Source organism: Pleurodeles waltl, chromosome 9, assembly GCF_031143425.1.
Source record: "Pleurodeles waltl isolate 20211129_DDA chromosome 9, aPleWal1.hap1.20221129, whole genome shotgun sequence".
Classification (NCBI taxonomy): Eukaryota; Metazoa; Chordata; class Amphibia; order Caudata; family Salamandridae; genus Pleurodeles; species Pleurodeles waltl.
The window spans coordinates 975,435,688-975,452,548 of record NC_090448.1 but is presented as its reverse complement, the minus strand read 5'-3'; the positions used below and the strand labels follow the sequence as shown (position 1 = coordinate 975,452,548).

At 42.2% G+C, this 16,861-nt stretch overlaps 1 protein-coding gene across 3 annotated transcripts in view; it reads left to right on the top strand.

Moving 5' to 3' along the window:
* The window catches only part of TMEM63C (transmembrane protein 63C), a 529,797-nt gene that overhangs the window by 449,369 nt on the left and 63,567 nt on the right, over window positions 1-16,861 (top strand). For all 3 annotated transcript variants that reach the window (XM_069208424.1, XM_069208421.1, XM_069208422.1), the window contains 2 exons: window positions 1,900-1,965; window positions 11,263-11,425. In XM_069208424.1, coding sequence (XP_069064525.1) covers window positions 1,900-1,965; window positions 11,263-11,425 — 229 coding nt within the window. The remainder of the gene's footprint in view (window positions 1-1,899; window positions 1,966-11,262; window positions 11,426-16,861) is intronic.

The window sequence follows — 16,861 nt, the reverse complement described above, 5'->3', positions numbered from 1 at the left end:
GCTATCATCACTGTTCCCTGAATTCTAACCCAGACATCCTGAGCCTTGAATATGTAGCAAAGACCTTCAAAACTGTAGTTATCACTCAACTCACTCTTTGATTAAATTGAGCTTTAGCCCTGAAAAAAGCACAAAAACACTCACATTTATTAAACTACGCTTGCTCACTGCGGGAACCTGGGCACTCTTGTGCCTTGGTCAAGTTCTCTGTTGCCTGTGACTCTTATGCACAGTATATTGCTATATTGCGGTGCCATCTAAATGAATTGAAGATCAGTGGCATTGCTTTAAAATATTTAGCTTCTGTTTTTTTCACATCTGGCTCCCAGCAAATCTGACTTGGAGTTTTCACGTTCACTTCTACAAACATCACATGTGGGGTAACCCAGAACTAGTTCTGTCAACTCTTAATTTTTGTGGAGATGAATATTGACCATTAGCTCAAGATATACGAGGAGAAAAGGAGGTCTGTGTTGGTTCTGTACATCCCATGGGTGAAGAACATAAGGGAAGACCTAGTACTTGACCCAATGGCTACTGTTAACCGACATTTCACATACCACCCACCCTTGACCCCCCCATTCCCATCACCAAACATGAGGCTTGGAGTCTGAGGGCTAGAATTAAATTACAAAGGCATCTTTATACTTCTTTTGGCTGTGGCAGTGAATGCTTGCCCTCCTCCTCCTTCTTGGCAAGATAGTGCTCATTCTTACCAGTCATGCTGCACCTTGACCTCTGCAGTGGACTGGCCAGTTGACAGCCTGCTACCACTTGCAGCAAAAGAGTAACCACAAAACCACATTACCTTCTGTTGAAGTTTCTACTCTTGCTACCAATAAAGGAATGCAAATGCATCACATTTAAGATGCTTTCTTGACCCCTAATGCTGCCTCTACCCCAAGCCTAATTGCTCCACCAGCATTTTCTGCTGAACAGATATCCAAAGTTTGCCTTCAAAAACATGCTAGCTAGCCCAGTGTACAAGCCATTAGAAATGTCCTTTAATTCTACGCCTCAGAGGTATGTCTATGCAGGACCCATCCACCCCTGCCGCTCTTACAGTGGATTCCCCTAGAACCTGCATTGTGATGTACATTCCCTTCCATATCACAGCACTCTAGCTTAACCTTCAACAAGCTACAGATTCAAAACTCTGCTTGTGACTTCACTTGTGGCCGCTACCACCTGCCGACATCGCTTCCGGTGATCATATGCCTCTGTTCGCTGCCTGCACACTCCAAATGTGATCATCTGTCTCCCTTTTTCACCTGGGCCCCTTCTCACCTTTGTCCCTTTTCACCTAAAGCTCTACTGGGTGATCATTTACTTAAATGAAAGGATATTTTGCTTCAACTACACTTCTGTATGATAACTGGATAGGATTAAAGACCAGAGAGATATTTGGAAGTGATTGGCACACTGTGTGTTGTTGAGCTTTGATTAGTGCACTTGATTTAATTGAGCTTGTGAAGGTAAGATATGATGAAGTCAATGAATGATACAGACTTTGGTTACGTCAGTGAGTGTTCTTTAGCATTGAGACAATGATTTGGGTTGAAGCACTGGGTAATATTTAGCTTTGATTGGCTCCCACGGTGATCTAAAGCTTTGAATTGGAGCTTTGATTGAAACACAGCTGGATGTTGATCTTTGATTGGTGCACAAAGGATCTTTATTAGCTTAGATTGAAGTGGCAGGGAAATGTAATGAAACCACTAAAAGGGTGTTGAAGGTTTATTGAAGAAATGATATTTACATTTGATTAAAGCACTAAGTTATGTGTGATTTCTGGCCGTTCAGTGCACTGATGTCCTTGCTCAGTTCACTCCGTGCTTTTGTTTCACAAATGTTTACTGTCTTTGATGTAATGACACAATTTTCTGCTTCCTCCCATAGCTTGGATCTCTTTTTCCGCTGGTTGTTTGACATTCACTTTCTGGAGGAGGCTGATATTAAGTTCCAGTAAGTCATTCCACATTCATGGGGGGAATCCATTATTACTTGAGACAATGTTTGGTACCTCTTTTTTTGTTCTCAGTTTTTGGCCCCTCATACTTTCTATGTTTGTTCAATCCAGATGTCATGATGCATACAGAGGTTTTATGCCTCTAGTTGGAAAAGCATGGCTTCAAAACACTACCCGTTCATCATGTTTATTTAGGTGGATGATTCTCCATTCTGGGGGTCTTCCTTCTCATAAGTGTTTTAAGTATACCACTCTCTAGGCAGCTTAACAGTGTCTCCAGTGATATAGTGCTCTGTCGCTCATGGGTGGATTCCATCTAGTGCTCCCTTGGTAATTTAGCAGCACCTTCAATGGATGGCCCCATTGGTGGTTTGGGAGCTAAAAGCAGCCCGGGGAAATGTGTTCATATTCGCCCCATAATGTATCAGTTTATTATGAGTAAAATATAAATAATATTACCCACTGGCAGGTGCCACTGGGTAGTTCTGTTTGGGCCAGCATTTCCATGGGACATGCCTTTTGTTTGCTAATTACGCGCAGTTTGACAGATCTTTATGAAACTTTTTTTAAAGTGCTCTTTTTGCCTAGTTTGTACATGGAAGGTTCTGGGGCGATCTCTCAATCGGGGTGAGAAAAAGGGTGGGATCCCAAAACACAAAATCCCCATTTAATTTCCATAGACTTTATTAAGAAGCACTATCAAGGCCAATCTGGTGGGACCGGGCATCAGGCATTTCCCTGAGAGGCTGGAAGTGTGGGGGGCAGTTTTGTAGCAGAGCAGCAGTTTTAATAGCACTGCAGAGTTCCTTGCACGTACACCAGTTTTCAAGCAACAATAAAAGTGCCAAGCTAACTCTGGTGACTAATGTACCTGATGGAGTGAGATCCAGGTTTTGTCTAGTGCAGTTTGGACTCATCTAAGGTAGCGCAGAAGGATGATATGCCTGCTTCAAAGAAGGTGTGCTATGCAGATCACAGAACAGTAATTTATGTACATAGCCAAGTGGGATACTGCTTTTCTCACAGAGATCCTTTTGTTCGTGTGCAGTTCATAAGATGCAGTCATAATCTAGCACAATGAGCTATGAACTGCCACCAAAAAGTAGCATGCAGACTGCATCATACAGGTTAGAAAGTTATGTTTTTCCCAATCTTTGATTATCCTAATTTTGCTAAAAAATGGTTTGTTTGCGTAGAAACAAATTATTAGTGAAGTCCACCCTAAATACTGAGTTGCATTCTGAATCCTAAGTTTATGCTTCCTTAGACCAAGCAGTCTTAGAAAATGCCTACCAATTTGGATGACCTGTGAATCCTACACCTTGTAGCCCCCTTAGTCTTATGTATCTTTTTCTGTACACTGCACACATATGATTGTCTCAGTATATGTGTGTGTGATATGAAGTGCTCCAATACCCTACGCTGGTAACTATAAAACAAACGAGAAACATGTGAGAGAGGGAATGTGGAGAGATGAGAGGCACTATTAGAGGGTGATGGTGAGTGAATCATTGAAAAGCTGTATCCTGGTGCACTGTAAGGACATCATTTACAATGCTTTACAAAACTGATACAATTGAATATATAATGAAAAATGTGTAGTAGGATGCACAGTTTGTGCCATTTTATCCCAGATTTTCTTTGGGGGGAGAATGGAGGAGAACACCCCATGCCCTGTTGTTGGGTCAGGCTCGCTCGCTATGCACCCTGTAGGGGCTGGTCTGACACAATATGCCAGGGCTGCTTTGGGATTCCCAGCCCGACCCTGAGCACTGTCTACAAACCTCTGAATGGAATTACGCCAAATTTGACAAGAAGCCAGTTCTTGGTTAAGAAAGTGCACTTTTGTGACTTGGTGTAAATCCATTCAGTAGTTTTTGAAACATTAAGCATCAAAAATATTTGTATATCTGGATGGCTTGGTTTGTACACCCATCACCTAATCATATTTATTTTTGTCCCTGGGGCATGGTGTCCACAGGGCTTGGAGAGGGGGCTGTGCCCCTCCTATTTATGAAAAAAAAAAAAAAAAAGGCCCCAGGGATGGGGTTCCTAGGGCCTCTAAAAGCTTGGAGGGGGGACACACTACCCTTTCCCTTTATGTAAATAGAAGGGCCAGGGGATCGGGTCTCTGGGTGCAGTAGAGGCTTGTGGATTGGGGGGGGGCCACCCCCTCCACTTTTCAAAAACAAAAGGCTCTGGGTGACTGGGTCCCTGAGGCCAAAGGTGGCTTGCAGAAGGGGGTGGGTGTTGTCTGCCTGCTTGGGGGTTGACTGCAGACTCCGCGATGCCCGATGGACGGGATGCTTGACTGCAAGGGGTTCTCTACAATCCAAAGGTTGTGCGCGGCTGGGGATAACTTTACATATGGTAATAAAATATGACTTTGTTTTAAAAAAACAACCTACAAATTCACTGAAAAAAAAACAAATGTTAAAGTGGCATCATTGTGAACATTTCAGTGCCAAAGTAAAGTGTTGAATTAAAAAAAACACTATTACTTGTGCTCTCATTGTGCACTGCTAATTTCCCTACATATTACATCACTCATGACGTCATCTATGATATAATTGATATAATCACTGCAATATGTGAAATTACAAGGACATCATTGATGATAAGACTGTGCATGGCAGAGGCGCGAGTTGTAGTTACCTTAGGGCACGGGTTATAGTTATAAGCGATAACTACAGCTGGTGAATTTCAGCAGTGTTTTTTTTTGTTTAAAACGTTGCAGTTGCACTGAAAGTTCACCTAACTGTAACATTACTTTAACCCTTGTTTTGTTATTGGGGAAAATAAAAATATATATAACATATCCTCGTATATCAAAGGAAAAGTTCGGACACCTTTGGAGTTGCGTATATTCTTTTACTTAGGCGATACTTCCTCCCAACGCATTTCAGCCGTAGCCTTGATCACGTGATACGAGGATACGTTGTTGCATTTATTTGGACTTCCCGAATCCACGTTCGGACCGCCACATTGGAAGCCTTGGTATTCCTAGCGAACCTTTAAACATTAAAATATATATATATATATATATATCTCCACAAACAAAGAATAATCGAAGCCCAAATCAAGTCTTCCCGGGCATTTTATTCAAGATACAGCATGCACTGATACACTCCTATATTTACATATATATATATATATATATATATATATATATATATATCAAAGCGCTCGCTATTCCCAATGATAAGCTGGCACCTCACGCTCTGGATCATAAAAACATGGCTTTTTTTCCAGTTTATAGAAAAATATTATTACAGGCTTGACGTATTTCAGCTGACTGTGGAACCTTTCTCACCACCATAATCACTAACTCAATACATTATAATTAGCCTAACAAGGTACCCATTACTTACTGTAAGGCCAATGAACTACTGAAATGCTAAAGTACAGTTATATACACTCTTCCCATACATGGGCGTAAGTACCAATAAACATGAAAATAAACATCAGACCAAATTAAATACAACAATGAAATAAAATTGAATACAGAAAAACTCTGTGGGTGATTGCTTTGATCTGCAGTGTATCATATGTAAATTTCTAATATGAGACACAAACAGTACCCTACAAAAACCAAAATACCTGACCCTTAGTCAGTACCATAGAATGTTTAAACTTGTTCACTGCCCACAAATGAGCTTGTAAATCTTCATCTATGTTAAGGCCCCTCGGGCCTTAGTGTCCAAGATGAGTATGTACCTAGAGTCTAATGTCCTCAACTGCTGTTCTCTATTGATTCCTTGTATTCTTTTCGGTACAGCGTACAGCACAAAATACCTGAGTTCACTCTCTTGTCCATCATTGAATTCCTCAAAATGTCAGACTACGGGGAAATTTAGATCCCTATTTCTGATTGCTGTGATATGCTGCATGAAGCATTGGTGGACTTTAAGCACTGTGCTCCCTATGTATAACTTCCAACAGAGGCATTACAGGACATACATTGCAAATTCAGTTTTACAATGCAAACTTCTGCTGATACCTATGGGGTACTCCGATAATGTTGATGACACATAGAATGTGTTGACTCCTAAGGAACAAGCCTTACACTTGTGACATTTTTCAATCCCTTTGTGAAATCCAAGTCCCCTCTCTTATGTACTCTGGACTGCTAACTACAAGGTCCTGCCTTATGTACTTGGCTTTATGAAATGTAACCAATGGCCTATTAGGTATAGCGTCTCCAATCACTGGGTCAGTCTTAATCAGATGTCGGTTCCCATCTGGGCATGTCGCAAACTATAACATGTAATCACCCAAAGTGGTTGACTGTCTGTCTGCTCTGTATCTCTTCTTCCAAATAGAATTTCCACCCTAGATTTCTTGTTGGCTTTAACTCTTGCTCCTTTGATCAATGCTCCACTGTAGCCTCTCTCAACAAATGTCCTGGCCAGCTCATCCTAAGCAGTCTTAAGTTGCTCTGTCTTGCTACAATTCCTGTGCATTTGCAGGTTCTTGTCATATGGAATGCTGTGTTTCAATTTATTCCGATGAAAACTGCTTGCGTGTAGTATAGTATTGCCCGCTGTGGCTTTGCGGTAGGTTTTGGTGTGAATCCTGCCCTGCCACACAAATATTGTGAGGTCTTAAAAAACATCCAGGTTCCTTGCTTACATGGGCAGTGAAATTGAGATTTTAATTATTGTGATTGATATGCTCAGTGAAACAGTGAGCTGATTGTTTAGTCCCCTTCCATTCCATATGATAAAAATGTAATTGATGAAGCGCGTCCATAAAACAATGTTGTCCGCACTGTCATGCTCATACTCAACCACAAGCACCTGCTCCTCCCACCAGCCCATATGCAAATTCGCATAACAGGGGACGAAGCAGGTGCCCATCGCAGTGCCTCTCAAGTGCTTATAACCCCTCTTCATAAACAGACAAAATTGGTCTCCAGGCACTAATGTGCCATCTCTAACAACATCTGGGTATGTTTATACAAAGAGTTGTCTGATGCTCAAAAAATGCTGCAGTGCCCTCAACCCATCCTCATGTTTAATGTTGGTGTATAAGAAAGTCACATCGAGTCATCAGCACAAAATCATCCTCCCACCCGATGTTCTTTACTCTCCTCAAAGTCCCCTGTATCTTGAATGTAGGAGGGCAAGTTTTTCAAATAAGGCTTTAGGAAGTAATCAATAAACCTTGAAGTGTGTTCAAAAATCCCACCCTGTGCAGAGATGAGGGGGTACGCTATGGGGGATTCGTTTTGTTCTTATGGACTCTCGGGATAAGATAGAAAATTGGCAAAATGGGGTGGTCAGTTATCAGAAATTGATACTCTTCTTGGGTGATCAAACCCGATCCCCTCCAACTCCCAAGTTCCAACAAAAAAGCTGAGCAGACACTCCTCACTACATCATAATCTATTGTGAAATAACAACTTTTATCAGTCAACTGTCTTGATGCTTCTTCAACATAAATTTGTAGCAGCCAGAGGACTACATTCCCCACCTTGTCTGCCTGCCATATTACCACATCTTTCCTGTTCTTCAGTGTAATCATCAATTGCTTATACTTAAACACATCTTGTGATCGCCTTTCATTCCATCACCTATCCACTTGATTCTGCAAACATTTGAGTTCCTGTGACACCATCTCCGAGAACACATCAATAGAATTTTTAGTCGTGTCGGAGTAAAAGTGGATCTCAGCTTGAACTGAGTAGCCGAGCTTTCATATACATCCAGGCCCTGTTGTTGAAATAAAAGTTCATCTGAGATGGGCTCCTCTCCCTCACTGATCCTCTCTAAATCAAAGGAATGTCTGAAACCAATAAATTGACCTCTCAACCCTGCGGTTGACACAGCAATCTCTGCACCTGCACAGGTTTCATTGTATGAAATTTATTTAACTTGATTTTCCTCACAAACTTGAACAAATCAGTCCGTGCTTGACAATAGTTATAATGGACTGGTGGGCAATACGTTAACCCCAAAGCCAGAATCTTTTCTTCCTCCTCATTCAGTACAGTGTCTGATAGATTTATTGTACCTTGAGGGTTCACTCCACTTACTTTCTCACTGATTTATTTGTGGATTTCAAAATTCTTTTTGATGTGGTCCGTTCTTCAGTTTTTTCTTTTTCTATTGCTGTTCCTTCCCTTCTGTGGTTGCTTTCTCTGCTGGGTAACAGTCTGAGAGTCCGATCTAAGTGGAAAAAATGCAATTCATTTTCAACGGATAGTACATGCTCTGTCACACACCCTTCCTCTACATTCGTTTCCACTACAGGGCTGAACTCAGAACTGGTTTCTTTCTGTGTCCATCTAACTCCTCTAAATACACAATCAGTCATTCTCTGCCTGTGCAAGTTGGCAAAACGTCCTGAGAAGGTGAAAATCTTGCCTCTTTGATAGGCTCTGAATTTTAAAAGAGACATGTTAGACTTTCTGTTTTTAATTGTTCATATTTCTGTAGTCGCCTCCTCATCTCCGTCTCTAACTTGTTCACATGTCTTTGTCTTGACTTTCATCCAATTTGGTTTTCAAAATCTCTGTCTCCTCCATGAGAGTATCGCGGTCCATGTCAGAATACTTGATAAGAATTGCCATCATCATCCTCAAGGATTCTGAATTGTTCTCTGCCAGTTCCTTTAACATGTTGGGATTAGGATTCTTGTAGCTTGGTGCAATTAACCTGCACAGCCCCCTCGGGACGCCGTACATCCATATAACCTCTGAGGGATTTACTCTCTCACCATTTTGAGATCTCTCTTGTGCCATCTCTCTAGTTGCTTAACTGTATCCTGACATCACTCGAGCAAAATCCTTGTGCCCGCCCTCCACTCCCTGCACCATCCTCAGACTCAGTATCGTCTTTGAACATCCTCTCAGTGGTGCTCTCTCCATCCTTAAGCCATTGTGCCACCATGACTGGAAATCAACCTTTCGCTGCTAATGCCCCGCTACGCATTCAAAATGTCAATGCCTCTGGGACCTGTTCCACCCAGGGGCTTCTTAAAAACAAATGCGGCACCCCTTGCTTATTTCTTTTATTTTTTTTGTGCAAATTTGTGCTGTTGTGAAATTGTGGCAATTGTTATTTTTAAAGGGATTTTTAGCCCTGGTGGGGTCCCCCTGGGACCCTAGCACCAGACCTAAGGGGTCAGGATGACTCTACCCTGTCCCCTTGTCTTATTTTCTGACTTTTTTTGTGCGACTCGACTGAAGCCTTGTCCCGAGACGGCTGCCAACACTTCCTGGTTTGAAGTGTTGGCAGCCAGTCAAGAGCTCTGCAGCTCCATGCGCAAGCTTGTCATTATTCATGAAGTTGTCGGAGAGGATCTGCGGTACTAGATGTACAAATTTATTTTCCCTTTAATATCTCAAAAACTACTGAACTGACTTACACCAAATAACCAAAAGCATATTCTGTGGAACAAAATCAATCTTTCTGACAAATTTGGTGTAATTCGATTCAGCAGTTTGAGCTGTAGTAGTGTTCAAAACTCCTATGGGAATTAACATGGGAAATGCAAGTTTTTTGACATCCCCCTTTTCTCATCCCCCGCTTGACAGATCACCCCGAAACTTCCCATGCAGAACAAGAATCACCAGCATACTTTTTGTGTGAAAATTTCGTCAAGATTTGACACACTGTTCCAAAGATATGGTCAAGTCAAAAATGCTTTTCTTATGGAAACATGGTCCTAACTCTAACTACTTAGTTCCGACTGCCACTAAGTTTATATACACACATATAATTACACACACAAGAAAATCATATGCTTTCCCTCATGGCTACCTAGATAGCCCCTTTCTGTCCACCCCTAAAAGCCTGCTAGGTATTTGCCTGGTGGGCACTCTCACTCTTTGGTGGACTCCATATAATACCCCTTGTGGCTTAAAGCAGACTTCAGTGGGTTGGGTTTTTAATACTACTAGTAGACTCAATGTACCGTAGTGTGCCCAGCTACAGTTTATCTAATTTCAAATATACATGTTTTTTTAAATGTTGAGTATTAAATAGTGCATGAAAGGTATGATTGGACATTGAAAAATTGTAAATGGTTCCAATGTGGCTTTCTAACAAGACAGGAGGGAGAAGCCGTAGAGTTATTACCCCTCCACCAAAAGCTGAAAGAATTATGCAAGTCTGTCTCCACACTTGCATGGACAAGTGACTCCTCAATCTCTTCCTTTTACTTTCTTGGCATTGAAGACTGAATAATGAAAAGATTCCCTTCCAAAATTCAGCTCCAATATTTCTTATTCTTTTTTCTCTTTCGCAGTAAATTAATTTTCTAAATGTGCCATACAGGTGCGGAGGTTTCTGTGATGGGTCACATTAATACTCAGAGCACACCGACCAGCAGTCAGCCTGAGCTCACCTTATCTATTCGACATATTTACAGTAACTTTGCTCCTTCTACTCAAAACAAAGTTTGTTCTCCAGTGGTTGTTTCTAATGACTTGGTTGCACATGGCAGCCATTTTTATGGACAAATATGCTTTGTAAGTGTCTGTATTCTATCGCGTTTTGCAATATATTTGTGAAAACTATTCTCAAAATTCAGAACTCACTCCCCCACCATTTCCACATTGTTTCGGTGAATGGGGTTGACTAATGTTTCTGTTTAACTATCTCTTGGATCTTTTTACACATCCACTGTGAACATTCTTCCAGCACCACTTGATACTGTGGGGCCACCTTTTATCTGGATTTTTGCCACCAAGCCAAGATGGCTGACCGATTGCAGGTGCTCTTGGAAGCTATGCAGAAAGCTTCAAGGTGGCCAGTTAAAATAAATAATTGATCCACTTGAACCAAATTTTCACACCTGCACCAACAAGGCTGTTAAATGGCAATTATATGCACCTCAACACAAGAAAGCCCTTAACGAAGATCAATATCTGAAAATCATAAGTGACTTATTATGGGTTTTAATAATCAGGGCTGTGGGTTCTACATACTCAAGTGTTCTTAGCACATTTTGTGATAGAACAAACTAATGAACCATATTAGTGGTGTGTACCATTACCAAGAAGTGTCTTTATGGATGGTACTTTGAAAGGGTTCTACAGACCACCTTGATTGTCAGCCCAGTGGGTTAACACCCCTGATTTAATAGGAGGCCTACTCTAATGATCAAGGCACAAGAGGGACCCTGGCGTGGCCACTGACAGTGTTGTCTATGGCAAGGCATGTTACCACAGTGGGCTGTTTAAAGTTCTGTAAAAATAGTTAACAATCACGTTGAATGCTTGCGAGGGGCAGACAGGTTTCCCAGGTAATTATGTCTCTTCTTTGGATCTCTTTCTTCCTGTACAGGTGTGTCTTCCTTCCTGATAATGGAGCCTTTTTCGTGAACTATGTCATCACCGCAAGTCTCATTGGAACTGCCATGGAGCTCTTGCGCATTCCTGGACTCATTGTGTATGCCACACGACTCTGCTTTGCCAAATCTGAGCCTGAACGTCTTCACATCAAGCGGGTAATGAGATGCATAACCTCATTTAGTTGCAGCACCATGCATCTGCTGTGGGTTTAAAGCTGTTAGAGCAGGCGCAACTGCTTTGCTTCACATATAATAGCATGTCATAGCAAGTGGGAAATAATGGTTGTTTTCTGCACCACTTGCATCATTTGCTGCACTTGAGTATCTGGTACCTAAAGGTTTAAATGAACATCAAAACTTCTCCAAGAATGTCAGAACTGTCCTACAAGCATTTGCAATTGCTATGGAGTCTCCAGATACTGTATCAATCACATAAAAGACCGGTGTTCTTGCAGGGATCACTTAATTGCAGTAGCTCGCTTAAGAAAGTGTAGAAGGGTTAGTGTGAGTTTAAAAATTCACTATTCCTCTACACAAAAATCTATTTTTGAATTTCATGGGTGTCACTTGAGTTGGAAGATTTGTCTCCTGTTCTGTTACCGTAAGTCCTCGTTCTGAAGCACAATAAAATCTCAAAATCTTGTCATCAGCACAGCTATCCATTTTTATTCAGAGAGGACAAACAGTTGTATAAATAATATGAGTTGTTTATTACTAAGGGAGGGTTTGAACCTGGTAAAGTGCCTCAAGAAGCTTGCATGGCACAGAGGAGTGTTAGCTGTGCCAAAAATCCATCCCCCCCATGGGCATTCATATTCCGTAGAGTATTCAAGCACTTAAAGGCAAAGCCCACTTTGTTTCCTTACACAGACTTGCTTCCATGCATGCCCTATTGTGCATTACCCTGCCGTGTATCCTACTCACTCATCACAACAAAATACAGGGACAGTCTGCCTAGCACTTGGAACTCTGTACAGGTTTTAGCATGCTGGGTGGTGATGGCTGAAAAATAAGAATCACTCCATGTCACAATCATTGCTTACGATCATAGGCTAGCTGTAACGTTAGCTAGCCATACTGCACACAAAGGAGGTGACACCTTACCCTACTTCAAACATATCGTGCAGGTGCCACCAGGGCCTCATAAGACACAAACACGGATGGAATGCTTGAATGAATCTCAGCCATTGGTAGTTACTCGGGCAGCATCCCAGCTCATTGTTACTTTGACACCACAGTTTGGACCCAGCCTTATTCAGATCAGTCTTGAACTTGTTCCAGAAGAAACAGTTCAGCCTGAACTGCCAGGCACAGTCATCCCTGAACCAGAACACAAGCAATTGCTAATAATGACTTCTTTTGCGTAAGTTCAGTGGAGATCTGTGGGACACCATTGGTCTGTTTTCCCTGGTCTGAAGATTAATTTGTCCAAGGAAAATATAATGGTGTGGTCAAGATTGACACTCAAGTAAAGTAGACAACTTCTTTAAGCACCACATTCCACCTACTCTTTCACCCTTCCCTGTCCATGATTTACAATTCAAAAAAACACAAAGAAAGCAGCGGAATTCGCTATATTCTTTGACGAAAAGGTAAAAGCACTTGTAGATCAGGTCATTCATCCTACCCCCACAGAGGAGTGCAAATCCTTAACCATTTGGCAAAACTTTGACCCCATCTCTGACGATGCTCTCCTCAAATGCATCCTTGATACAAAGCCCTCTAACCATTCTCTTGACCCCATCCCTAGTGCCATTGCCATTGACTTCTATACTAATTCTCTTTCCTACTGGACCACTCTGGTCAACCTCTCCCTCAGTCAAGGCTCCCTTCCTGTGTCCTTCAAAACTGGGCAGGTCACCCCTCTGCTAAAAAAAACCCACTGCTGATGCGAACGACCTCAACAACTACCGTCCCATCACTAACCTACCCTTTCTTGCGAAAATCACAGAAAAATGTGTAGCGAAACAACTCTCTCGCCATATCAAGGAAAATGATCTTCTTGACAATTTCCAGTCTGGCTTCATTCAAAACCGCAGCACTGAAACAGCCCTGCTGCTAGTGATTGATGACGCGCTGCGGATACTCGATTCAGGGGAGTCTTGTCTTCTAATTCTTCTTGACCTTTCTGCAGCCTTTGACACTGTCAATCACAACACTCTCCTTAACACTCTTCAACAGAGAATGGGCATGGAGGGCACTGTGCTCAAATGGTTTGCCTCCTTCCTCTCTGATAGATCCCAAATGATCAAAATAGCGAACAGTCTTTCAGCTCCTGTAGCAGTCAGTCAAGGTGTTCCTCAAGGCTCCATACTTGCGCCCACACTGTTCAATCTCTATTTAGAACCGTTGGGAAATCTGCTGAGTAAATCCGGGATCCACTATCATCTATATGCGGATGACACTCAGATTTACCTTAAGGTGGCCTCCAATCACGATCTCTCCTTCCTTAGCTCTACCCTCGACTCCATTCAAAACTGGATGGTAACTCATCAACTGATCCTGAATCCCTCCAAAACAGAATTCCTCCTCCTTTCCTCCTCCCTTTCTCATCCCCCAGTGCAAACATGGATGGATCAGATCAATCTAATGAACAATAAGCCCATCATTGTCGAGAGCGCAAAATCCCTTGGTGTCATTCTTGACAAAAAACTTAATCTACTCTCCCACATTAACTCCATTGCAAAGTCTGCTCGACACCAACTGCGCCTTCTTTGGGGGATTCGTCGCTTCTTCCCGGAGTACGACCTTAAAACCCTGGTCCAAGCGCTGGTTCTCTCCAGATTGGACTACTGTAACTCTCTTCTTACTGGCCTTCCCAAATCCCACCTTTCCCCCCTGAAGTCTATTCTCCATTCAGCAGCTCGTTTCATATATGGGGCCAAAAGAAGCGACCACATCACACCCATTTTATCCACCCTCCGTTGGCTTCCCATAGAGGCAAGATCTATCTACAAAACTGCATGTATCACCCACAAAGCCTTGCACTCCTCCTCCCCTCGCTACCTGGTGAATAAACTGAAACTCTCTGGGGGCTCCAGACCATCACGTAATGCAGAAAAGTTATTGCTTGAACCCCCCATTTTCAAGAAGGAAAGATTGATGGCCCAATCCTTTTCAGGCAACGCGGTGAGAATCTGGAACTCACTTCCGCCTCAGCTTCGGACCACCACCTCTTCCCAGGCCTTCAAAACTGACCTCAAAGCTCTCCTCCTTCAAAGACACTTCCAAAGTTAATGCAAGCCCTCTGTTTTCAGAAGGAAGTCCTTCCATTATAGGATATTCTGTTCTCCATGCCTATAGAAGTGCCTTCTCAGGGTGTTTTTGTGTTTTGAGTGTCTGCCATTTAGTGCAGTATTTTACCTCTACCTGTATCTTGTACTCGTTTGTAACATGCACACTGCACCTTTCCTTTTCAACGTATCATTTGCTACCTCTTATATCTTGTTTGCTTTTGATACATGCACAACGGCCACCACTGCCTCATGTAACATAACTATTGTTTTAGTGTTTTGAGTGTCTTCCATTGATTGCAACTTTTTTTTACCTCTATTCGTACTTTATTTACTCTTGTAACCTGCACATGTCACTTTTTCCTCTCATAACGTATCGTTTGCTACCTCGTTTATTTTTTGCTCTTGATACGTGCACAATTATCACGATTGCCTCTTGTAATGTAACGCTTGTTTTTGTAACAGGCTCACTTGTAATTTTTCTCCTCTTGTATCTTTACTTTGCCTATTGTGAAGCGCTCTGACACCTTCGGGTAAAGTCCGCGCTATATAAAAACGCATTAAATAAAAATAAAAATAAATAGTCATGCAAGTGGTTGTTTGACTAAACCAAGCATGCCATAACCATGCATACTTTTACAACGCGGCCAGTACAACGCAGGTACCATTACCACGCATAACCTTTACCACACATGCTTTTACAATTACTGTACCGTTACCATGCATGCCTTTACAACAAATTTCGTTCTAAAGGCATGAATGGTAAAGGCATATGCATGTTAATGGTTTTGCTAGTAAATGTAAGTATTTTACAAGTATAAACCTTTGTTTGAAAAAAAAAAAATATATATATATATATATATGTGTGTGTGTGTGTATATATATATATATATATATATATTTTTTTTTTTTACAGGAAACTATAAACAATCTATTTCTCCAGTATTGGATCTTTCATAGATTCACATGCTTGAATCATCCCCGTCGTCGAGGTGGGAGCCTCACGGTAAACTTAAATATATGTAGCAGTAAATCAGTAAAAGTAAAACCAGTAGGCCCTAGTAGGCCTCATAGGGTATTTTACAGTCTATCCACTTTGTTTTGTGAAAAGACCCAAACTTCAGTATCAACCAATCAGGATTCAGCCCCTCCCAAACACTCCCAACAGAGGCTGAATTCCCTCAGATTTTCTACCGCACGTCGTGTGAAGGGAGTCTCCCTGAGCTCTGCTCAGTTTTTTCCTTATTTCTGACTGAAGATTGTTTTTTCTCTCAGGAAACTAGCCACAGCTTCACTATGTCTGAAAAGACAAAGAAGGGTCCGTTCAGAAACTGTGACAATTGTGGGAAGGAGAGACTGCATGTTGATGACCCCCACAAGAAGTGTATCTACTGCCTCCATCCAGACCACAAGGTGAGAGACTGCAAAATCTGTCGCATCTTTAGTCAAAAAACCCTTAAAGACCGTGAAGGTAGACTTCTCTTATGGCTGCAAAAACCAAAAGCCATGGAACGTCCTTCCTCAGATGACAGCGAACCGTCATCACATACTTCTCGCCCTCATAAAAGAACAGGTGAGAGAAGTAGAGAGTCTGATGAACCACCTAGGAAGGTGCCCAAAAAGACAAAGCAAGTCTCTACTGAAGCGAAAAAGGATGTTTCCCGTTCAGATACATTTAAACATGTGCCAAAAAAGGTTCATTCAGAGCCTACGACGCCTTTGCACCGAAAAAGCACCTCAAAAAAGCCATCTCAGAAAGAGCCAGAAAAACTCTTTTCGGTGAAAAAGCAACCGTCGACGACCACCCCGTCGACGGTGTCGACGACAACAGCGACTACAGTATCGTCGACGTTTACAACACTGGTCGCACCGATGATTATGACGTCGTCGCCGTTATCATCGACGACGATAATTACGGCAAAATTTTTTAAGAAAGCTTAGTCGGCAACCACATCGTCGACAACGGAGGCCTCCTGGGTTCACCAATCTATCAGGGTACTCCCATCTACGAAGCACCTCTCAATGAGGTTTAAAAAGGCACTGCTGACGACGGCACCAATAGAAGATACTTCAGCGAAACGACCGTCGTCTACAAAGGGCCCGTCGACGAAGGGGCCATCGACGAAGGATTCGTCGACACAAGACCCGTTGGCAAAGACGCCATCAATGAGAGATCCGTCGACTAGGGAACCATCGACGATTATATAGTCAACACAACTAACGGTGTACAAGCCATCCACCTATCTGGACACTTCGCCACACCATTCCTCATACCATCAGGACGACTCTACCAGATTCTTACCCCTTTCACTTATTGATATGGATAACAAGGCATCCAATATTCTGCCAATGCATACCT